The sequence below is a fragment of the Caenorhabditis briggsae genome (genome assembly GCF_000004555.2).
Source record: "Caenorhabditis briggsae complete genome, chrX, whole genome shotgun sequence".
Lineage (NCBI taxonomy): Eukaryota > Metazoa > Nematoda > Chromadorea > Rhabditida > Rhabditidae > Caenorhabditis > Caenorhabditis briggsae.
Genome location: NC_013491.2, coordinates 9,793,132 through 9,816,666, shown reverse-complemented (window position 1 = coordinate 9,816,666; position 23,535 = coordinate 9,793,132). Strand labels below are relative to the sequence as shown.

Genomic DNA, 23,535 nt, shown 5'->3' with positions numbered 1-23,535 from the left:
TTACATAACCGTCCTGAGATCTCACTATTTTCTATTATCAAGATGAATCGTTCCAGAATGAGCAACGTAACTGAGCAAGTGTCGAAGGCCGCTGAAACGGCTCGTGAGACTGTCGCCAAGGTTGGAGAATCGGTGTCGGACTTCTTCCAAGGAAACGCGTTCAACACCCCAGTAGGACGAAAAATTGGTGAGTTTTCATAACAATAGCGAAGTGTAGAGTTCTGATTGCTGCCAAAACTAACAAAAGCTTTCATAGATTCAAGTAGGTTCAGAAATAACATGCACTACGTCTCATGTATCCATAGATACTAGGCCTGACCTGAAAAATATGTCACATTTGGCTGTAATACCTCATTTTTGCCAGTTCTCCATAATATTATTGTTGATGGGTTGAACATCCGAACTTTTTCTTGAATAACAAACCGCCTCCCAATCCAATTATGGGTTCTGGAATTGAGTAAATTTATCTTCACCTGCCGCTTCTTTTCTTTCTGAGCGGCCAGTTTTTCCTAACCGTCCACACAATTATGCGTTATTTGTTTGGGAACTACTAAGGTTGATGACAAAACGCGTCGTCGTCGTTCGTTTTGAAGACGACGAATCCGGATTATTACGGATATATATTGTGTTGGGCACGTTCGCACTTGCGAAATTACACGTCGTCGAGTGACCAGTCGCAAAGAACCACCACGACTCTCCATCACCGGTAGAGGCATCTCTAGTTCTCTGTCTTTCTCCCACATATCCTTCCGAAAGTGAACCGGTTTCCAAAGGCGAGAAGAGGAAAAAAGATGAATTCGGGAGAAAACGGACTGCGCCCCTTCTAGTGACACGTCGACGTGTGTGAAAGAGGAACTGAAAACATGGAAGAAGAAGGAAGTGGAATATGGGAAAGTGAAGATTTCGAAATTAGAGGGCGATGAATTGTTGCACGTAGATTAGAAGGCAGAATGTGGTGAAAGTGGTTGCATGATCGATGATTATTTTCAGAACTTGCCACCGATGCTAACCTCCTGGCAACGGAAAACTGGGGACTCAACATGGAGATCTGCGACTTTATCAATGGGACTGAGGATGGGTTAGAAGACCAATGCGCTTTCCTAAGACTGAACAAGCCTTTTTCAGACCTCGCGATGCTGTCCGTGCTATAAAGAAGCGGCTCCATAACGCCATGTCCAAGAACAACGCGGTAGTTATGTACACCTTGACTGTTCTGGAGACTGCTGTCAAGAACTGCAATCACCAATTCCATGAGCTCGTTTGCAACAAGGACTTTGTCCAAGATCTTATTAAACTGATCGGCCCCAAATTCGATGCCCCACAAATCATTCAGGAACGAGTATTGAGCCTCATTCAGGTAATAACATCCTTTCGACAGTTTCAAAAGCAAATAATTGAAATTACAGGCCTGGGCGGATGCTTTCCGTGGAGACCCAACACTCTCTGGTGTTGTCCAGTCGTACGATGACCTCAAGAGCAAGGGAGTTGAATTTCCAGCTGCCGATTTGGACACTCTTGCTCCTATCAAGACACCAAAGCGCGTAAGTTGCTCGATATAACTTATAAATGTTGTGATGTATGTGTTGTATGGTTCAGACTGTTTTCACTCAACCACCACCACCAACTCTCGATGCTCAGGTACCACAACAGCAACAGCAACCAGCACCGAAAAGAAACTACGCTCAAGCTGTAAACCCGAACTCGGTTAGATATTGTTTTCGTGATTTGATGAGCTTTCTTAAAGCTGATGGTTTTTTTCAATTGTTTTTCCTAGATTTCAAAACTTATTTGAAACATCTGAAGAATCCATTAAAATTTTCTCTTCCAGACCTACGACGTGCTGACTATTCGTGAGACTGGGCAAGAGCCAATTGCTCCAAACTCGGATCAACTGACCAAGTTGCGTACCGATCTTGACGTCGTCAACCAGAACATCAAGGTTTTCCGCGAGACCCTCACCGACGTTGTGCCACGCAACGAGACAGCTGATGAGCTCCAACTCCTCTCGGATCTAAATGATACATGCCGCGCCATGCAGCTTCGCGTTTTGGATTTGATCCGATCTGTAAGCAGCGAGGAGGTTACCTGTAAGTCTTGTGGTGAAAAGTGTTTACTTTAGTTTTCCAATGTTTCAGATGAGCTCCTTATGGTCAACGACAACTTAAACAGCGTTTTTGAAAAGTACGATCGCTTTGTTAGTAACCGGAAAGGAGAACAACAAGCCGCCGAGGCAAGAGATTTGATCGATATTGGAGACGGAAAGAGCCTCGGAGACCAACTCAATGCAATGAGTAAGTCGAAAACTTGTTGAAAAACCACAAAATTTGTTTTTAGAGGTCACTGGCGCTACTGCTAGTCCAACAACCGCTTCCTCTTCTCAAGACGCTTACAAGGCGAACGCGGAGCCACAGACCGATGTGGGGTTGGCTGCCGCTGTGAGCAACAAGCTACCAACGGACAATGAAGCTGCTGAAATGGAAAACTGGCTTGATAAGCAAACCGAGAAAAGTATGATATTGTTTTTTCTGGAATCGGTTATTCATATACCTTTTTTCAGAGACCAAGGAGCAGGAGGAAAATGATAAACTGTAAATACAAGAACAGCCGGCTGTCTACTTCTGAAATCAATGTTGTGAATACTGTCAATTGTCATTCCCTTTTCTACTCCATTTTCAAAAATATTTATTCCATCTATCATCCATTTCCCCCTGTGTAATGAAAACGATTTTTGTGCAGTTATGAATATTTATATTACTCGCAATTGGGCAATATAGAGTGGGTATTAAAAAAATGTTTTTCAGATCATGGAGAATGACGATGCCATAGTGGGGCTCGGAAAAATCCGAGAAGAACTATTTTAGCATCTACCATCACAGTTGATAGCCAAAAATGATATGATGACTTTATTAATCTGATTTGAAGGTCTTTGTTCAATATCCTTCATTTCTTCAGTAACTTTTTTTAGAGTCAGTAGAAAGATTGGAGTTTGAACGGATATTGGCCACGTCCTGGTCGGATTTTACCTAAAAAAGGCTGTTCAGAGAGGCAAGGATAAGATTTTGGTTGAGAATCCACGAATTGAATTACTACTAGTACGGAAATTTTCTCATAAACTTGTCGGAGTTTGGTCGGTTTTCGTAGCGGTTTATCTAAAATCTGACCAATCTGGGATCAGAAGTGGCCGACGACGCCCAAGTAGATTTTTTGTCTTGTAATTGTCGTCGAATTTGTATCCATTTTAGTTGAAAAACAGATAGTATTGCAAAGGAGTTGACCGCTTCTCTGAATGATTTTTCAAATGCTTTCTAAACCAAATTCTGATTTTGTAATGTTGTGATTTGTAATGTTATTTCTTAATTCTCCGAAGTGATTTTAAATGAACATTTATAGTTCAAAATTAACTTAATTCTTTTGGTTATCATCAAATTTGCTCCATTGGCGGTGATCGACGCACTTTTTTCTGTAGACACCGCGCAAGGTGTATTACACATTGTGCATTTACGATCAAAATTTCCATGCAATTTTAGCTTATTTCTGTGCAGTTTTCATTTTAAATGAGAGAAAAATAAATAATTAATCGCAATGTAGAAAAGAAATCGGATCCGAAATTATTAGAAATATTCCAAAATCTAATTTCAAAACTTTTATAATCATGATTCAGAATGTGAATCCGAAATTTTTAGCTAATTGAAATTGTAATGTTTTTCTGCATCTTTTTTCTTTCTTTTTTTAGCGTCCATTCAAAATAAATCGCAACTTAAACCAAATTTATTTAATTACCTGTTTTCTGACCTAAAATATTCTGCAAACACGGCGCAACGTGTGTTACACACTGATCATTTACGACAAGCTTTTAAACGTAGTTTCAGATCATTTTTTTTTCGTAGTGAACCCAACGTTTTTTTTTTTTTTTTTTTGGAGCGTTTATTAGTTGAAATGAGATGATAATCAAAAAATTGCAAAGTTTAAAAGAAATGGATATTTTAGAATATTGTAGAATATTTTACAATGTAGTTCGAAAATATTTGAACTTAAAAATTCATAGTGAGTGTAAAATTTTTATCTGCTAAAAAACGGGATATTTTTTCCTGTTTTATCCTTAGTTTAAAAATAAAATAAAACTGGAACTGAGTCTATTCAAGATTTTGTTTTTTTGGCCTAAAACTTTCTGCAAATAACAAGTGGCGTGTGTTCCACACAATGCATTTAACCTGACGACAGTTGGTTCAGCGAACTTTTTTTAGAACATAACATTTAAGATTGATAGCCTGAATATCGAGAAATAACTGAATCAAAGACATTTCTGAATCGATTGCTCAAATGCGGAAAGTCCGAAAATCTGAAAACCTTTAAATTCAAACAAAAAGCGCTGTTCCCGCTCGAGACAATTCATTCAGTCTGTAAAAGACATTTCAAGATATATTCACAATAAAAAAGAGGGGTAAGAGCGGACGGTAGAAAATTCAGAATATAATTGGATATGTCTATTAGGTTGGCAAATAAGTTTCTTTCGATTTCGGCAAATTTTTTGATCACATTTCTCTCAAAGCGAAGGGTGATAGATTAATGAAAGTGGTGTCCATGAACATCGATAATTGTCTGCCAACATCCAGGAAATTTCTGGGTTCTATCGGTCCAGAACGAAGAGAGTTGCGATTGAAAAAGTAGGTCAACTCCTTGTCGTGCTGGAAGCAAACCTTGATCTCTTCTCCTCGTTTCTATTCTACTGCCAATTCTAATATTTCCTATAGTGCAGTGTACAAGGTGGCAGTTATAGTGGTACCTTCATATAAAAGTTCCCTGTCTCCATTCCTCTGACAGATCATCAAACAGAATGGATCCCCTTTTTCAAGGGAAATTTAGGTTTCGGGACGTCCAGAGCTAGCTGTTCTTTGGCAATCAACTGACCCTTCTGCACATTGATAGAGTAACTTACCCACTTCTCATCTTCGGTAAATAGACTATCGTGTGAAGGAACGTGTGAAGGAATGATAGTTGAAACATGCTTATGTCTACATGGTGATCCATACCATAGTCCTTCAAAACATGGGGGTACGAATCGACTCAGTTCTTCAAGTCGCCAAGAGACTTCAATCAGTTCACAATACTTGGCTGACTAATGTACAATGCCTTTGACATTTTACAAGTGGTTTGGAACGGACCCGCTTCAATAGTAATCTTCGATAGGTTCAAGTCCAACGTTTGGACTAAGTTCTTTCTTTCGATTCTGAATTTTTGGCTTCAAAACGATCAGTCCAATGCTCGATGGTAGGAACAGTAGGAGATCCTTCTTTATCTATTTCTTTCTATTTCTTGTCAAAATCACAGTTTTTCAAACCATAAAGAAATGAAAATAAAATAGCATTTTGAAAGTGTAGACGATAAGGGACGGTAGCAAGCGACATGCTCGCCAACGACAATAAGTAGGAATGAGGCAAAGTGTGTACATCAAGTCCGTGAGATACTCTATCTAACAAAAACACATCCGTCAAGAAAAACAGTCCCACTGACCAGATCTCAAAGTTGAGCATTCAAAATCGAAAGAAACTTATTTGCCAACCTAATATGTGATACAAACGGATTTAAAATATAAAACGGTTGGTAGACAATTCTTTTTTTTAAACGGTTAAGCTTTTTGTGGTAAGACTCGGGGATGAAAAATGACAATGTTACATGAGAGATGGTGAGGTGGTTTGTTTGTCGGGAAAGAAATGGTAACGCTGTAGGGAATTGAAAAAAAAAACAATTAAGAAAATGTTATTTCTGAAAGGGCGAGAAAAAAAATGTAACTAAAAATAAGTTAAGCGTGGTTTAGGGGGATTATAAAACAAAAAAATGAACAAAAAATGGTGAACTTTTCACCAGCGACGTTTGCGGCGTCTCTTCTGAGTGGTACGAATCGGTCCCTCCACCTCTTCTGGCTCGAATTCAGGAAGGCTTTCGAGGAGTCTGACATCGCGTAAATGATGTGTTTCGATGTTGTGATGGACGATGCGCTCCATGTAAGAAGCTCTGAAGTTGCATTCATCGCATTTGAGTTTACAAATCATCGGATTCTCATAGTGTCCGTCGCGGTGCTTGCGGAACTCAATGATGTTTTGATTTCTATATCCACAGTCGATGCACTGGCGCGAGACTGAAAAAAAAACGATTACTTGTTCAGATGATATAGGATTTCCCAACTTCAAAGAACCAAAACATTTTGCAGAAACTCACTTTCACAGTCTAGCTCCTTGTCCCAATCCTTTCGTGGGCGATTAAGACCAAAATCTTTATTACCAAAAAGACCCAATCCCACATTGTAACCACGCTGCAAACGTTGGAGTGGAGTCATTGAGTCGGGATCTGGCTTCTTCTTCGGTTTGAATGGTTTGCCCTCTCTCCACTTAAAGAACGTTCTCATCATTTCATCCACTTGGCATTCCTCTTGAGCAGAGCCTCGGACGTAAAATCGTGGACCAAATGAGCTAAGGTTAGGCTGGTCGGTGGTCGATGAGCTTTGTGCCTGATGGTCATCTTCAACTCTGTTATCCGAAACGTTGTTAGTTTCAGTCGGATGGTTGTCACCGACTTCAGCTTCTGGATTTACATCTTTGATTGACTCGTAGCTTTCCTGCTTCGCACTGGCACTCCGTCTGGATCTAGTGCGCGGACCATCACTGGGAGGTTGACTGGGCGCTTGCTTGGCTCTAGCGCTTTGCCTCGTATTTGGTCTCGTGTTGCTTTCCGATGCTTCCTTCTTGCTCGAATCGGTTGCTCTCCGTTTTGCTGGTGGTGCACTGGATGTGGTAGATTTTCTGGTGCGGAGAACACGAGTAGATGGTTCAACCTCCATCGACCTTCCACGAAGTTGACGAGTGCTCGGAGTTGACATCGGGACCGCTGGCTCTACGGTTCTGTTTTTCACTAGACTCATCTTTCTATAAGCATTGTCCATTTTGTTTTCGTAGTGAACCCAACGTTTGAACTGAAAAAAAGTTGTAAGGTTTTGAGATAATGTACTAATCACGGTTACCTCTGTTTCACTTTCTGGAATATCCATGTGAAGTTTGACGTGCTTATAGACATCAGCAAAATGGTAAGAACTGTACGAGCACTGGGTGCAACTCCAGGTCCGCCTGAATTCGTGCATGTGATGGCGGAAGTGGCGCTGGAGAGACGAAATATCCGAGTTGACGTAAGGGCACTGCGAGCAAAGAAAATGGATTTTCTTCTCATAGATCATTTTTTGTCCGTAGTTGATCATAGGTCCCACCATAAGATCCTTTCTCGCTAGCCACTTAACTGGTGGTTGAACGAGCGGGCCTATGAATCTGAAAAAAAATCAAATTGCAACTGTCAATTTTAATTCAACTTACCCAGAAGACGATCCTGGCAGCGATCCATTTGCTCCAGTATACATTGCTTGATTCTTGGTATCCTCGCCATTGGGATCATATTTCTTCCCCATGGGATGCATAGTGATGTTTCTTTTTTCGGGAGGGCAGCTGAGAAATGGACAATTTATCCATTTTCGGAAATTCTTAGATTCAAGCTTATACGTCTTATTAGATAATTGACGCTTCTCCCAGAGTTTTTTTACTTCCTTTGGAGCAAGATGGTCTGATTTTCGGTGAGACATGATGTGGAATGACGCTCGAGTGTGGTTTGCGAAACGGCTTGGACACAAGTGGCAAGTATAGGGAAATCGGTCAAGAGTGGCTGGAGATAGTGCACACTGCGTTTGATAGACGGCTTGCAGTTGTACAGGCTGTTCCGGCGCTCTACTGCGGTCTCTGTTTTGAGGTGCCAAAACTTCGAGATTCAATGGCTCTGGTTCTGGAGAATTGGGTGGATCTGGACGTGGAGATAGCTGTGGCACCGGTTCTGGAGAACCGGGTGGCTCTAGATTTAGATATTGTTGTGGCTCTAGGACTGGAGATGATTCTCGTTCTGGTTCCGGAGATAGTCGCGGCGCTGTTTCTGGAAAAGTCGGTGCATCTGAATACGAAGACTTTTGTAGATCTAGATCTGAAGAAGTCGGTAGCTTTGGGACTGGAGACAGTTGTTGCTCTGGCTCTGGATATAGTTGTGGCGGTGGTTCTGAAGAAGTCGGTGATTCTAGGATTGGAAATGATTGTCTCTCTGGCGCTCCAGATGTGGGTGGCTTTGAACTTTCATTCGAACCCGACTCCGAATTCGAATCTGATTCTGGAGCAGCAAGCATTGCACGTCTCGATTCAATCATGGCCGTTCTCAGCGTGTATCGTCGTCCAGGCTGGTGAGTTGTTGATAACGTTTTCCGAGGTGAAAACGGTGATGTTGGAACCGGAATTGTAACTTTTTGACGTTTTGGTGGAGGTTCTTCTGTTTTCTCGAATGGCCCATCCAGTGTGGGTGCATCATCAAAGAGCATTAGGGCCTCATCGTCGGATAGAGTTTTCTCAGCAACTGTTGATGCGGAGCTTGGCTTGCGTCTGGCAGCTTTTTTGACAATTCTAGAAGCTGTCAGGACATGTGGAGTAGACTCTTGGACGTCTGGAATAGTTGACTTTTCAGCAGGAAGAGTTGTCAGAACCGGCATATCTGTATAGATGGTAATTGGAAAAACTGGCTGAGCAGTGGCCGGGATCTTTGGAGCAGCTTCAGCAACCTTCTGAACCGAAGTTGGGGTTGTATCAACTGCTAAAGTCGTTTCCGTGATCTTATTTGCTGAAGGTGAAGCAGTCTTCTTTTTCTTGGATATGTCCTTCCGAACAATTGGATCAACAACCTGCTGTACTGATGATTCAGCGTGCTTACGCTTAGATGCTTTCTTCAGAATAGTTGGAGCAGGCTTGCCTGAAGGTAATGTTGGGCCAACATACTGATCGTTGAATGTGACCCTTCGAACTGAAGCGGCTTTCCCAGTTGAAGACGTGGCAGTTCCAACCTTCTCAACCTTAGCTGTGATCTTCGAAATAGTTGCAACAAGATTTCGGACTGCGGCTGTTTCAGCTTTCTGGCCTATAAGTGCAACTGTTGGAACAGATGGAGTAGCAACTTCCGTAACAATCGGAGCAGAACCTTTCTGAGCTGAAGATGAAGCAGTTTCCATTTTCTGATCCAGGATTGTGACCTTAGCAGTTGAAGCAACTTTCGTGGCTGTCTGAAATTTCTGATCGTTCGATGCATAATTCGAAGTAGTTTTAGGTACCTTCTGAGATAAAGATGTAGCAGCTTCGCATTTCAAAACATTTGATGCGACCTTATGAGCTGAAGACACAACTCCTTTTTGGTCGTTGGATGCGACCTTCGAAATAGGTGGTGACACCTTTTGAACCGATGATGCAGCAGCTTCAACCTTCTTATCCTTGATTTCGTCCTTCAAAGTGGGAAAATCCACCTCTTGAGCTGACGATGTTACTGTTTCATCCATATGCTTCTTCGATACGACCTCAGGAAAAAACAAAGCAACCTCCGGAGATGCTGGAGCAACTTGCTGAGCTAATGATGTAGCTGCCCCAACATCCTGATCGTCAGGTGTGACCTTCGGAATAGGTGATGACGCCATTTGAACTGAAGATACAGCCTTTTCATCCTTGATTTCAGACTTCGGAGTAGATGAATCCACTTTCTGAGCTGACGATGTTGTCGTTTCAATCTTCGTATCAGTAAGTGCAATTTTCGGACCATTCAGTACAACCTTCTGAGCTGCAGATGCAGCAGTTTCAATTAACTTCTTCTTGGCTACGACCTTTGGAGCAGTCGAAGCAAACTTTGCAGAAGTTGAAGCAACCTGCTGAACCAATGATGTAGCTGTTGTAACATCCAGATTATCGCGTGCAACATTTGGAATAGGTGGTGACGCTTTTTGAACTGACAATGCAGCTGTTTCAATTTTCTTATCCTTGATTTCGGTCTTCGGAGTAGCCGAATCCACTTTCTGAGCTAAAGATGCAGCAGTTTCGATTATCTGCTTTTCGGATGCGACCTCAGGAGCAGCCGAAGCTGCCTTCGGAGAAGTTGGAGCATTCCGTTGAGCTGAAGATGTAGATGTTCCAACATCATGATCATTGGAAGCGACTTTCAAAGTAAAGGGAGCAACCATCTGAGCTGAAGACGTAGGTTTTCCGATTTTCAAATCCTCGTATTCGACATTTGGTACAGTGGAAATTACTGTTTGAACTGAATCGATTTCATTCTTCTGATCCATGGGTGCAACCTTGAGATCAGTTGGAACAGCTACCTTGCCAACTGACGATGCAGCTGTTTCGATTTGCTTAACCTCGCTTTCGGCCTTCGGAGTAGGTGAATCCAACTTCTGAGCTGAAGATGGAGCAGTTTCAATTATCTGCTTCTTGGATAAGACCTCAGGAGCAGTCGAAGAAATCTTGAGAGAAGTTGGAGCAACCTGATGAGCCATTGATGTAGCTCTTCCAACATGCTGATTCTCGGAGGCGACATTCGATGTAGTAAGACCAACCTTCTGAGCTAAATATGTAGTTGTTCCACCTGTCTGTGCATTGGATGCAATCTTTGAAGCGTCGATTGCTGTTTTTGAAGTGTCAGAAGCAACTCCATTTCTTTTTGGAGTCGATAGAGCAGAAGTCATCTTCTCCGTTGATGGAACTGTTGAAACAACTTTTGAATCCGCTGGAGCCATTTTTGGAGTTGAGTACATTTTGAGATCTTCTTCCTCCTCTGGTTCCTCCTCTGGTTTCCTTTTTGGTTCCTCCTCTGGTTCTTCCTCAGGTTCTTCTACTGTAGGTTCTGCCGGTGATGAAACATTCACTTCTACTCGCTTCGCATCCTCTTTATTGGATTTAATTGATTTGACCGCAGTCGGAGTCGAAACCGTTGGAGATTGGGAAACTTTTTTCGCTGTTGGTGTAGATTCTGTAAGAGGTTTTGGTCGATTGAACTTCAGCTATTCTAGCTTACCTTTTGTAGCAGTACTAGCACCTGGTCGTGTTGCATTAGCCTTTGAAGAAGAAGAAGGATTCGCAGCTTGAGAAGATGATCTTGGAGTTGTAGTATTTGAAGTCGGCTCTCCATACTTTCCAGAAATCGAAATAAGTCTGCTAGTGAAGGAGGCAGATCGTAAAACGGGCTTTGAAGATTGCATCGCTCTGTTTGATACGACAGATCTTGAAGTCGCTTTGACTCGAGTTGGCAAAATAGTACTTCCTGATCGGGTAGAAATGTGTAAGGCAACATCCTGTGGAGTTGGTGTAGCTGTCTTTGAAGCAAATCCTGGCGTACGCTTGGGAGATGGAGATAGGGTAAATGTTTTTCTCGGCGGTGGAGTGTCAGCTCGTGATGTACTGCTTCTTGTGACGTGGATTGGAGTATTCACAGTTTGAGCAACGGCGGCTTTCGACGGAGTCCCGACAGTGACAGTTGGAGTCAATGCAGTTCCATTTGCAACAGTTTGTGCAGCCTTTTGTTCCTTTCCTACCATTTTCGAAGTAGTGGGAACAGCCATCTGAACTGAAGACGTAGATGTTTCCACTTTCCTATACTTAGATGCAATCTTCAAATCAGTAGAAGCAACGTTCTTAACTGACGAAGCAGCAATTTCAGAATTCTGATCCTTAGGTGAGACCTTCAGAGCAGCTGGAGCAGCAACCTTCTGAGATGATGCAGCAGTACTGCTTCTTGTGACATGGATGGAGACATTCACAGGATGAGTTACGGAGCGGTTCGATGGAGTCCCGACACTGACAATGGGAGTTGAAGTAGAAGATTGGGCTAAGACCGCAACCTTTGAAGCTGGTGTTGTTCGGCTCATAGTACTTTTCGACACCGGGAGTGCTGAAAAATCTATATTTTGAGAAAAATTGTTCAGAATCATCTTACGTGGAACAGAGCTCGACGCAGATCCATTTGTGGGAGATTGTGCAGCATGATCCTCCAACTTCCTTTTCTTGATTGTTCCACGTGTTCCGTAGTTGCTGAAGATATTGTGCGCTCTGGGAAGAGAGGAAGCCGAAGAAGCATGTGCGACCGAATTTGTGTTGCTTGTAACGACGTTGAGCGCTGTGCTGGCTTCAACAACAGAGGTTCCTGTGCGATCCGACGATGAGGCAGCAGATGTTCCTGGCCCATCAGTTGTAGAATCACCTGGAGTTCCTAGGTCATCTGAGGTGGAAGCACCCGGAGCTCCTGAACCAGTAGTATTCGAAACATTTGAAGTTCCTGTACCATCAACGTTTGTTGCACCCAAAGATTCTAGGACCTCATCAGTCAGCTTGAAATTGTAAGAAATGACTCTTCCACGCTTCCTATGACCCTCTTTGATATGTTTCAAAACCCATCCTTTCTTCTTGCTGCGGTAATGACACTTGCTGCAGCCGTAATGAATATTTCCGTGCGTAGCTACGTGACTTCTGAAGGCACAGGACTTGGTGAATACCTGATTGCAAAATTCGCATCGGTACTGATTTATCTGAAAAATGATTCATAAGTTTTCTGGAAACGTCACTAGAATCTCTATACCTCATTATTGGTTTTGTGTCTGGGGATCGACATCCTCGGATGTCTCAATGTTTCTCTGAAAAATTCAGAATTATATTTTCTGTAAGTGGAGAAGAAGAGAATAGCGAGAGGTGTTAGATCGAAAAGAGAATAGATTTTTGCAACGGCTGGCTGCAGCAATTCCCGCGCCAAAAATGCCTGCGTCTAGAAAACGACCACAGTCTCTGATATCCCTTTCAAATCAACAACAGTTTGCTGTTGGCAACGACGACGCGGCACCTCATAGCATATGAATAGAATATAGATGGCTATTCGTGATAGAACGGGTGACAGGCAACGAAAAATAGCGCAGAGCTGATTACTGTTTGAAGGAGTAATTAGACCTACAGAGACAAGGGTTAAGCGCTGTAAACTGCATCGGATAGATACATAGAAGCGGAAGGATACTGTATTCTAGGCGCAAAATCTAACCTAAAGTAAGGTCCGATGACTGAGAATCGAGTCTTTTCATTAATAGGTTTCAACGGGTCCCTCGCCTGGCATCAGCCGCTCGTTTTAATTCTCTGCGAGAGATGCGGAAAACAGAGTGCTGCTCAGAAATCCACTGAATAAGCTTTGAAAAAGAGACGCAGAGCAAGAAAAAGCAAAAGAAAACCGAGAGAAGCGCAAAAACGCGACGAGCGAGAGCGAAGAAAGAATTAGAAATGGCCTAAAAAGAGTGCGGAAAGGCGAACGCTGCCACAATAACAGTATGAGAATGCGCGGGGTCCCGAGTGGAACAGAGAGGGAGGAGAGAAGGACGCGTCGCGTGCCGCGTGCGTGCCCTGAATATTCCACGCACACAAGTCTGCGGCACCGACCGATGGGGCACACGGGGTTGTTTTCTTATGTATGAGTGTATGTGTGTGCTGAGTATGAGCGAAGAGTGCATCGAATGGCATACAGTTGTTATTGATTTTGAAGGACGGAGTGAGAAAAAGAGGGAGTGAGGAAGGGGGAGAAACACAGAAAACAACAACAGCAGCAGGCGAGATTGTATCATAATTGTATCATTTGACTGGTGGAAAGTGAAAAAAAAATGAGGCGGGTTGAAACCTATAGAAACGCGTGCCATTCTCAATTCAAAAGAGATTGTTATCTAAACATCCTTTTCATTTACATTCTTCTTCTAGAAAAATCAAAGAAAAAAGTTTATTATAAGAGATAAATATACAGAGTTCAGCACATTCTTTTTGTTTATATCAGCCGATGCATCCGGTTCCTCACAATTCGTATTGCTCGGCGTCCAGTAGAACGCAGCGGAGTGTCTCCACGTTCCTCGCCAAGAACATGCTGTACTTTTTACCTCGAGAATCGTCCTTCTGCTTTCCATACACGAATGGAAAGCCACCTGGAATACAAACACTTGTCAACCGGGCCAGCTCATAACTCTCTCGAAAATTAAATTTTTTCATCAAATTGAAAATCCCAAAAGTAGACATTGACAAGATCTACAAAAATATATTTATTTATATTGCGGTGGCAGACAAAAATACCGTTAACACTCTAATAGAATATCACCCCAACTATGAACTTTGAGCCGACTTATCCCACTTCATGCGATATCAAGAATTAGTCAACTAATAAATTATTTATCATACTATGGACAATATTTTATCTATTGACAAAATTTTGATTTCTTCCACAGAAATCAAAATAATTGAGCTTAAATTTAACGGTTTAAGGGATTTTCTACTAGAATTTTCAAAGCATACTTTTATGACAGAGTACAAGTTGTGGGTATGGTAGAAATGCCGTTTTTTTTTAATTTTTCGAGGCATGTATCTAATTCTTATCAACTTCTAGCCCAGCTTTTTGGGTTTTATCAGAATACAAACAAAAATGTTATCATTCCAGTAGAACAGTTGATAAAAGTGCTTCAATCAGGACTCAAAATTTCTGAAACTCTAGTTTCTTTGACTTACCCTTGAGAGAGTAACAGCTTGTCTCTAGGTCACACTCGAGAACGATATCACACTGTACACGGGTTCCGGATCCGATGATCGGAAAGGAAACGAGGAGTAGAATTTGGAGAAGAGAAGAGAAATTCATGACTTCAGTAACTGAGAAAGCTGAACTTTTCGGGAAATGGACGAGTGGTACCAAAACCATAAAATCTCTAATCTAACTAAGTAGCTCCTGAAGAAGTAGGCGTGGACTTGTCGCTTTTAGGGTGATAGTATTCAGATGGACAACATGAGAAAAAGTTTATGAGTGGAGAGTATGGTAGCACTTTTGTTGGATTGGGAGGTCTTTTATAGTCTGTTGGACAAGCCTCCGTGGAAAAACCAAGTTGGGCATGTTCAGGATTAACAGCGAGTAGTGGAAATGGGAGAGATGTACCTGGAAGATTTTATTCAGACGAGGGGTCGAAAAGTAACAACTGAACCAGAGAGAAATATAAAATATAGAAAATCATGTATTTCTAGAATTTCCGAACCATTTGAACAAAACATTTTATTGAAAAGATATTAAACATTTTCAACTGGGAATTTATAAAAACACACTTGAAAATGAAAGGTTTGATAAGTCTTAATGAATTTAGTTGAAAAAGCTGAAAATGTCAAATATGTCTAGACAATGAGTCGGTCAAATGCCGGCGTTTGAAAGCCATCGAATAACTTTATTTTTTATCAATAAGTTTGTGTTTTTTTTCGGTATGGCTTTTGGAATATTCTTGCCAATTGGGCCAACTCAACCCGATTTCTGGAAGGTCCATAACTTGCTTCAAACTTTGAATTTGTTCAAATCAAAAAAGAGTAGAACTTGACCAGATCTACAAAGTAATACTCCGAATAGATTCAAAATATACGAAAACTTCAAACCAGCGATAGTGATTCAAAAAAGTTAGACCTAGTGGCGCCGGCCTGGCTTATTTAAATTATTTAAATGTTTTTTTTTTGAAATTTGCTATTCATTTCGTGGATCCATATCAAGCATACTTGCAAAATCAGGGCGCGGCTCGCGGGCCGGGCCAACAATTTCCAGGGCCCGGCGGGCCCGGGTTCTTCATATTTGAAATTTTTTTCAAATTTTTTTGTAAAATAACTATTTTTTATGGACGCTCTTATCTTGAAATTTTTTTCTTGTCAGAAAAATTGTCCATTCTTTTCTGTTGACCCTAAAAAAATTTCTGAAAAGACAGAAAAATTTTTTATGATATCAAGTTCTGAATTCAATTTTTGATTCTAACAGATACTCCAATTTTGAACCAAGTTATGCGTCGATTTGTGATCGCTCCGGTTGATAAGCAAAACCTAAAAATCATGAATCATTTTGAAAATTCCTTCACGAACTTTCATGATTCTCGAACAGATTCTCTTCGTGATCTTATAATCCTTGACGTTCGCTTACAAAAAAAACGCATCCCTGCCGTTTTGTACCGAGTTTATCTCATACAATCACACTTCTCTCCTACATTCCGCGGTATTTTGTTTGAATTTTCAAAACATCTTCGTCTCTAACGACGTGATAAATATATCATATCTCCCATGCAAGTCTCCTCCCATCGGATTCTATATAAAGCTTATCTGAAACTGCGTATTTCAGATTTTATTTTCTATTCGGTCGGAATGGAGCAGAACCGCGTTTTTGCCGAACATGTCATTGACCAGAATCTCCCACCAGAACGCATTCAAAGAGAGCAAGAACCGGAGTTCATAAATGTAAGTAAACATGAAACGTTTCTAGGTCATCACTGATGCGATTACAGGGCGTCCGTCCAACCATGTTTGCCATGGCAGCTCTTCTTTTTGATCTTGTTCCACCTGGAGACTTTCTGTTCCTCGACGACAATGATGACGGCGTCACCGCTGTGCTCTACTGTGAGATCAACCGGAGCTACTTGTGTGTTATTTACCAAAAGCATGGACGCTACACTCACTATCGTCATATTCCTGCTCAACAAGCCATCCAGAATAATTGATGAATTTTGACTTTTTCGATTGTGATTCAAAATTCTGATCGGCATAAAAACCTGTGCAAAATAAATAATTTGAACCCTGGATTTAAACATTTAACAAATTCTGGAAATCAAGAAATCCAATGAAATATAACACGATGTTCATATACTTTATTTCAACATCTTATAAGCCCAACGGTATTTGACACAAAGTCGATTCTCAAATCTTCCAAAAGGTTTACAACGAGATTCTTCGGGAATATTCGTCTCACTGACTGGCGAGTCGAAATTTAATTTGGTCCTGAAAAAATGGGTAAAACTTTGAGATATAAATTAACAAACTTACTCTGGCCCAAATAAACAAACGATTTTATCCATGAACCGCTCGAAACCTTCACAAATATTTATGCCGCACCCAACAAAGTACTGGACCGGATTCAAAACCTCAGTGAACCAATATTTCTGATCTCGAAACATTTTGATAAACTCTTCACGGTCATCTTCGGGATGTGTGCTGTTTTGATTCCCCCAGTAGTGAAGAAAGTTTGTGAGATTTTCTCGTGTATGATATTGATAATATACTCGAAAATTCGGTTGAGTCCCAAATCCACAGAAGAACGTTCTAGCTTTTTCTTCGAGATATGGGCGAACCTTCTGAAATTTTTCCAGATACTTTTGAAATGTTCAGGATGAGATCTTACTAGTTTCCACATACTGAGACCTTGTAAGTCGGCATATGATCTTCGCGCATTGTTCATTGCGTCGTAGATAGTTTGATTTGCTGATACGGTAGCAATCCAAAACGAAATTCGGAGAATAACCATCAGATTCATTTAGGAAAAATGATTTCTTTTCAAGAGATGAAGATGGGTTGAAAAATCATTAAACCTTAATTATACTTCCAGGTAAATATGTACGCCTTACGGCTGGTCTATGAACTTTTTAACTTTATGAAAAATATTCCAGGATTCAAAGTATTTTTTTTTCATTAAGACAATGAATAGAATGTAACAGATATATTGACGGTTATAAATACCTATAATTTGATGCCGGGGAAGATGTCAAAAAAATAGTCAACTGACAACTCGTTTATCATAAAATTGAAAGTATTCCGCCATTTTACCACATTCTGACATCTCTTACCGGGAGCGAGATAAATTGGCTCCAAGTTGACGGTAGGCTTACATTAAGGAATGATACGGGAATGAAGAATGATACATGAATGTAGGTAGCAAGGCCGGAACTATAGAAAACAAAAACGCATATGAAAAAAATTAGCGGTGCCAGGAATCACAATAAGTGTCCAGTCGTAAACGACGAATACGTTGTCGTACTCATCGATCATTTTGGATGACACTTCATATTGTCCTTCATTGTATGAACCTGAGATATTGAATTATATTATTTTTCTTAGAACCCGCAGTCTGTACCCCATGGAGATATCTCATGTCGAGATTGGTAGATCTGGAGTTCATTTGAAGGAAAGACACATCCGATGTTATAAGTGATTCCTACAAGGGAGTTTTGACCTTGTTTGACCGTATGAACGTATCTAAAAATAATTATGGAAAAGTCTAAAATCTAATTTCTTAATTAAGACCATCGATGCGTTCTCTCTGAACATAGAACGAGCATTTGAAATAGAAGTGTGTTGCCTCCTCCATCCGAACAGTCAGATAAAAATTTCGTTGATCTAGCGAGCTTTCTCCAATAAAATGCAATTCTAGACTTTTGAAGAGCAACCGGGAGGGATTGGTTTTGCTCAGAATCACACCAGTTTCTGGCCAGACATACATTTCCATTTTGTTGTGATCCACGTGGAAAATACTAGCAAGCGTTCCATCTTTTCGGCAAATATCGTATCCAACTTTAGTTGTGTGAAAACGTTCGTCAGCATGAACATTCACAGTATCGAATTCTCTTTTGGTTTTCACATATTTCAATCCGCTCAAAACCGACTCTATATTTTTGTCAGGTCCGAAAAGCCGGGGATTTTCCATTTGCATCCATTCAAGGTTACTGTCGTTGTCGTCTGTCCATTTTTCACAGAATGTCCTCATCATCCTTTTCGTCCAATAGGATTTGCAGTAAACTTTTCTGCTTCTCATATTTATGACGTCTTCGAGTGAGACCGGAAAGTTGTAAAGAATAAAACGGTCGAACTTTCTTGACATCCAAGCTTTCCTCTGTTTTTGCAGTTTTTTGTGGAGTGTTTGATTTCTTGCCACTGACTTGAAGGGGTCGAACGAAATGCAAAAACTGTTATTTGGAAGAATATACTCGATTATCTTCCGAACAACACCGTAAATGTGTCTGTCGTGTTTGTCGGTTAATTCGTCAAAACTGATTTCACTGATTTTCACTGGACGAAGAATATCGTGGAGTTTCCATATGTGGCATGGTAGGTCTCGCAGGGCGAAAATTATACCGTTAAGTTTTACAATTCCACGTACTTCTTGAGCCACTTTTATGAAGTTGTTGAAACTGCCGGTTGGATTATCCCAGTACTTAGTGAACGTTCTTTCTGTTCCTTCTTCATTTTCCAATCGTTTCACTTTGATATGTCTTCTTCCCGGTAAACTTCTGTTAGGGAAGTCACTCATTTCATAGGGAGACATTGAAAACGAAATATCGTCAACTCGCAATTCCAAACTTCCATCAATTCTAATAAACATCAATCGAAGCGGTTTGTGAGGGTCATTAATCATGATCTGTCTAGCTTTCCAAGAAACCATCGAGAAAGACATTCTGAAAATGTGCATAAAGAGAAAAGATGTTGAGAAACCAGTCAACAAACGAACCGTTCCAAAAAAGTCAGATTCAAGAAGATTGTCTGGATTATTATGTCTGGAAGGTCGAGGATAGTTGTAGGGTTGTCGGGTTCATCTTCATTGGGAGGATCCATTGGACACAGAATATACTGAAAAATGGGTAGTGACTAACAATGAAACCTCAACAACTTGTATACACAAGTTTTGATAAACATTTAAGGATAGGTTATAGCCTATCTAAAAATTTTTGAAAATTTTAGAATCCATGCCCCAGTTTCAGTAGAGTAATATCAGTTACGAAGCAACGTGTTTTCAGCGAAAGACAGCAACTGAAAAAATATTTTCCTAATTTCTAGAACTTTTTAGAACATCAAATTTGCTGTGTTATACTCAGAATTAAATGACATTTTATATTTCAGACGCTTTCTCAAAATTACTCCAGAATTTTCGAACTATCCAACCACTTCTTGTATAGAAAAGAAAAGAAAATTTTTGAAATGTAAAATGTCATTGAGATCTAAGTATAGAACAACAAGAAATATTTTGTTTTTGCACTGAAAACGCGCTTTTTTGGAGTAGGAACTGATGTAACTCGGCTGAAACTGGCGATCGGATAATTGAATAGTCAGAAATGTCTTTATAGGTCAGATATTGTCAGAAATGTCTAGATAGGCTGATCTTATCCTATCCTAAAGTTTTCATCTCAATTTGGATTTAAAAAATATTGACCTTTCCTTGTAAGTAAGAATACGACACGTGAATCAAAACCAGACAAGGAAAAATAAGAGAAAAGGAAAAAAGTTGAGCGCATCTGTCAAAAAATGGATGAAAAAGTTTGATAATATTTTTACTTGTTCCTGCCCCTGATAATGGGATACTTTTGCGATAAGAACTTTTTTCGTGATTTCACAAACAAAAATCGAAACTGTTGATGAAACGAGTATGATCACAAGAACATAGGTCTTCACTCGTATAGTAAAGAAGGCAGAAGTAAATTAAAACGCAAAAGAGCGACGTCCTCCACCAGTACTTGGCAGGTTGCCATGAGGATATCAAGTAAGAAGAGACGCAGAATCTAACTCCGAAAAGATTCATCTTATGATCTAGCCACAAAGTATAAATCGGAGAAATCGTTTGTGCTTACTGTAACGAGAAAGTGTGTAAAAGAGAAAACATTTGGAGGACGTGTGACACAATTTTCGAAATACGAAAATTTGTGAGCTGATGTAAGGAGATAAATCCAGCAAGCTTGATAGGGAAAAACAGAAAAATAAGGAATGTCATGATAATTATATGCTTCAAGTTGAGATGTTTTGAAAACAAGAAAATACGAAAAGAGCGTGATTGTTGGGGCTACTCACCTCTTTGAGAAAATGAAAATTAAAATGGGGAAAATAAAATTTAGGAAAAAAAGGTTGACAACAAAATAGCCAGTCATATTTTTCAAATCGATAGGGTTTGCGAAGGAGAGATTCCAACAAAACTATCGCTTGGAATCGCAATTGTAATGATTTTTTTTGTCTCGTCATACAGTTTAGGTTCGAGTGTAATATTTTTAGATGTTTCGAGATGACACAAAAATAAAAATAGCCTCAATTTTTTTTTGTGATTAGCAGAACTATAAGTCGAGAAAAATTCCGGAAACGGGAAGTTTTATAAGACAAACGTCTCTCAGACACTTTAATAGGCTCATGCTTCAAGTTTTCGACTGAAAGAAAGTGTGAATTGGAGAACTTACAATAGTGAAGACAACAAAATGATGGGATATGGAACAGAATGGTGGACCAGTACAAAATACAAAATAAGAGCTATTCAATTATATATGATTCCCGTCATAAACGGTGAAAACAACGGGAAATCTCTCATATTACTGAGAAGGACTCTGATTATACGCATTCTACAACATCTCTCGTTTTACTCATGTGACGCTTCTCATGAGAACTCTGATTCATTGTATTTTGGGTTTTTATTAAGAAGGACTACCATAAAGTTCTGGAAAGTGGGAATACAGAAAATTATCAGTTTTGGTTCCTTTTCCGAAAAAAATTGTTGAGGGACCTAAGTTCCTGGAAAAAGCTGTTCTCTATGGAAATTGTTCCAAACTTTTGCATGAATCTGAAATCACTTATCATCAAGTTTCCCTCATCACTCCACTTAACAACGCTGTCTCTATGCCGATTCACAACTAGCAAAATTGACAATTCGATTTATCGCGAATTTTCGAGCCACTAAACAATTAATAAAATTCCAACCAATTGAATAAATACAACATTTTCAGTTTTGCATACCACTTCATATGGAATCAGCTTGGAGAAAAAACACAACACACAATTAGTGCCTTCTGTATCAATCGATTAAATACAATTGAACAACTTTTTTTTGATTTCGGTAAAACTTTTTTGGATAGCAGTGAGAGGGAGAAGGAGAAGTCATTTTCAGAGTGATGAGACGAATTGCAATGGTATAAATATTATGGGGGAATGACCAGGATTTGAGACATATTTAATCCTTGGTAATGTGAAGCGTCCATTGCCAGTCAAGATAGACGTTTTTGTCATCATCTGTGATTTTCGAGTGCACCTTGTACTTTCCGCGATGGATCATTCCTGAAACAAGATGGTTAGGATTGAAAAATGATCGAGTTTATTTAATACCCGATGGAGCCTCCTCATTTGGCGACTTGTAACCCTGGATTTCTAGCTTTGGAGCATAGCTTCCCATCATATACTTCTCGTTTTCAACGGTGATTCCCGAACGCTTCACCTTGTGCTTGTAGCTTTAAAATTGTTGATTATTCAGAATGATTCAGTTCTTGATATTGCAAAATTTGCCAACAACTCTAAAAAATGAAGAAAAAAACTTACTGAAGTCCAGAAGTGATCTCGCGCTGGACGTGGAACGCAAAGCTGAGACGATAGTTCGATCCCTCTTTGATGCTAACCGACAAATCCGAATTCAAAAGCTTTGCTGGATCAGACAAGTCGAACGATTGAGCAGTCTTTTCATCGATAAGGAGCTCCACAGAGCGAACGATGACACGTAATGGGTTCTTCTCGTCGACAATAACGACTCCTTGTCCGAGAAGTTTCTCCTTGTAGACCTTGAGTGACTCGTCTTCCTGGAACGTTGAATGGTTTAGTAAAGTTGGACTCTAAGGAATCTTCCTAAGATCTCAATTAGGATCTTTCTAGAAATTCTTGGACAAAATCAGCCCTTGAAGATTAGTTGACAGTTGGTACCAAAGTCGGTAAAGCTTCCGAGACCTGAATCTTATCAATAGACTAGTCAACTGAATCTCCAGTCTTTTTTATTAGCTTTTGGGGCCTGGATGAGATATTGCAGATCCCAAGACTCGGTTACAGTGGTCTGTTTTTTCAAAGTGTTCAGTTTTTTCTCTCAGTTCTCATGACAGACTTTTCTGGCTTTTTTCTCCTATATATTATTTCACACACAGTTTTTCTTGACAAATAGGATTTCTCATGTTGCGATCAAAGTATCTCATGGGAATCTCGATTCTGTATTTGAGAATCGATGAAGATGATCACATGATGTCAATGGACAGAAATCTATTAAATCCGTGTTTTGTTCGAATGTCCCAAAAGTATCGAATTCATCTCCTACCTGATCAGCCTTGAGCAGCTCGTCGATTGTCTTCTGTGGTGGTTGCTTGTATTGGAACTCGGAAGCGTTTTCAGCGGCATTCTCGTGATCCGACATAATTGAGTATGTAGACTGGAAAAATTTGAAGATTCGGTCTTTCGAAAAGAAAAGAACGCACGAAAAGAAAAAAAGTGAAAAAATTGAACGAGAATCAACCGGGAGAAAAAAAGATTGGGGAGGAGACAAAATGAGGTGCATAAAGAGAATACGAGCATAACAATTGCAATTATAGGCGACTTAGTGGCAGGCAACGAAACTAAATAGGTACCTACGGAGGCCAAGGGCGTTTCGACCGGAACAGAAATTTTCAATATGATGGGAGAATGGAATGGGGACTGGAAAGAAGACGAATTCTGAAAATTGGTAACTTAAAATTGAAGGAAAGGGGTCGAACGGTGCCAGCATGTTATCGCTGTCTTTTTCTGCTTCTGTTCTTTTTTTTTAGCTCCACCCACTATCTCTTTTTCTTCTTCTTCTAACTATTGGCAAAAACGATTTGGCTTCTTCTTCTCTGTCTTTTTTATGCCAATGCTTGATGGCTAGATCGGAGGGATTGGGAGGAAAAACGGGATTTATGCCAATTTAAAACATTTCGACAGAAGATGAACGCATACTAATCGGAAAAGAGAACTAGAAGACGTGCTATGAGGAAGGAAATGGTTGAAAACTTTGGTTACGAAATTTCAAATATGAGAAAACATGGTGAAAAATATCAAAAGTCAAATG

At 40.2% G+C, this 23,535-nt stretch overlaps 5 protein-coding genes across 5 annotated transcripts; 1 reads left to right on the top strand and 4 right to left on the bottom strand.

Annotated features, from left to right (window-relative positions):
- Positions 1-57: 57 nt before the first annotated feature.
- Positions 58-2,592, top strand: CBG14483 (the record flags this gene model as incomplete). The annotated part of the gene is made up of 9 exons (XM_045239614.1): positions 58-187; positions 991-1,078; positions 1,126-1,357; positions 1,407-1,541; positions 1,597-1,704; positions 1,829-2,087; positions 2,136-2,291; positions 2,335-2,508; positions 2,558-2,592. The coding sequence occupies 9 exons, from the start codon at positions 58-60 to the stop codon at positions 2,590-2,592; spliced, it is 1,317 nt and encodes a 438-aa protein (XP_045095428.1).
- Positions 2,593-5,858: 3,266 nt separating this feature from the next.
- Cbr-spr-3 lies at positions 5,859-14,529 on the bottom strand (the record flags this gene model as incomplete). Its single annotated transcript, XM_045239613.1, has 7 exons — positions 5,859-6,136; positions 6,217-7,313; positions 7,359-10,857; positions 10,903-12,409; positions 12,460-12,514; positions 13,705-13,828; positions 14,403-14,529. 7 exons carry the CDS (start codon positions 14,527-14,529, stop codon positions 5,859-5,861), a joined length of 6,687 nt encoding a protein of 2,228 aa, XP_045095427.1.
- Positions 14,530-16,549: 2,020 nt separating this feature from the next.
- Positions 16,550-17,202, bottom strand: CBG27692 (the record flags this gene model as incomplete). The annotated part of the gene is made up of 3 exons (XM_045239612.1): positions 16,550-16,679; positions 16,725-17,032; positions 17,080-17,202. The coding sequence occupies 3 exons, from the start codon at positions 17,200-17,202 to the stop codon at positions 16,550-16,552; spliced, it is 561 nt and encodes a 186-aa protein (XP_045099532.1).
- Positions 17,203-17,621: 419 nt separating this feature from the next.
- Positions 17,622-19,125, bottom strand: CBG27691 (the record flags this gene model as incomplete). The annotated part of the gene is made up of 3 exons (XM_045239611.1): positions 17,622-17,761; positions 17,809-17,930; positions 18,173-19,125. The coding sequence occupies 3 exons, from the start codon at positions 19,123-19,125 to the stop codon at positions 17,622-17,624; spliced, it is 1,215 nt and encodes a 404-aa protein (XP_045099531.1).
- A 2,526-nt stretch (positions 19,126-21,651) lies between these two features.
- On the bottom strand, positions 21,652-22,866 carry Cbr-rhi-1 (the record flags this gene model as incomplete). Its single annotated transcript, XM_002644502.1, has 4 exons — positions 21,652-21,755; positions 21,804-21,925; positions 22,014-22,267; positions 22,771-22,866. 4 exons carry the CDS (start codon positions 22,864-22,866, stop codon positions 21,652-21,654), a joined length of 576 nt encoding a protein of 191 aa, XP_002644548.1.
- Positions 22,867-23,535: the final 669 nt, after the last annotated feature.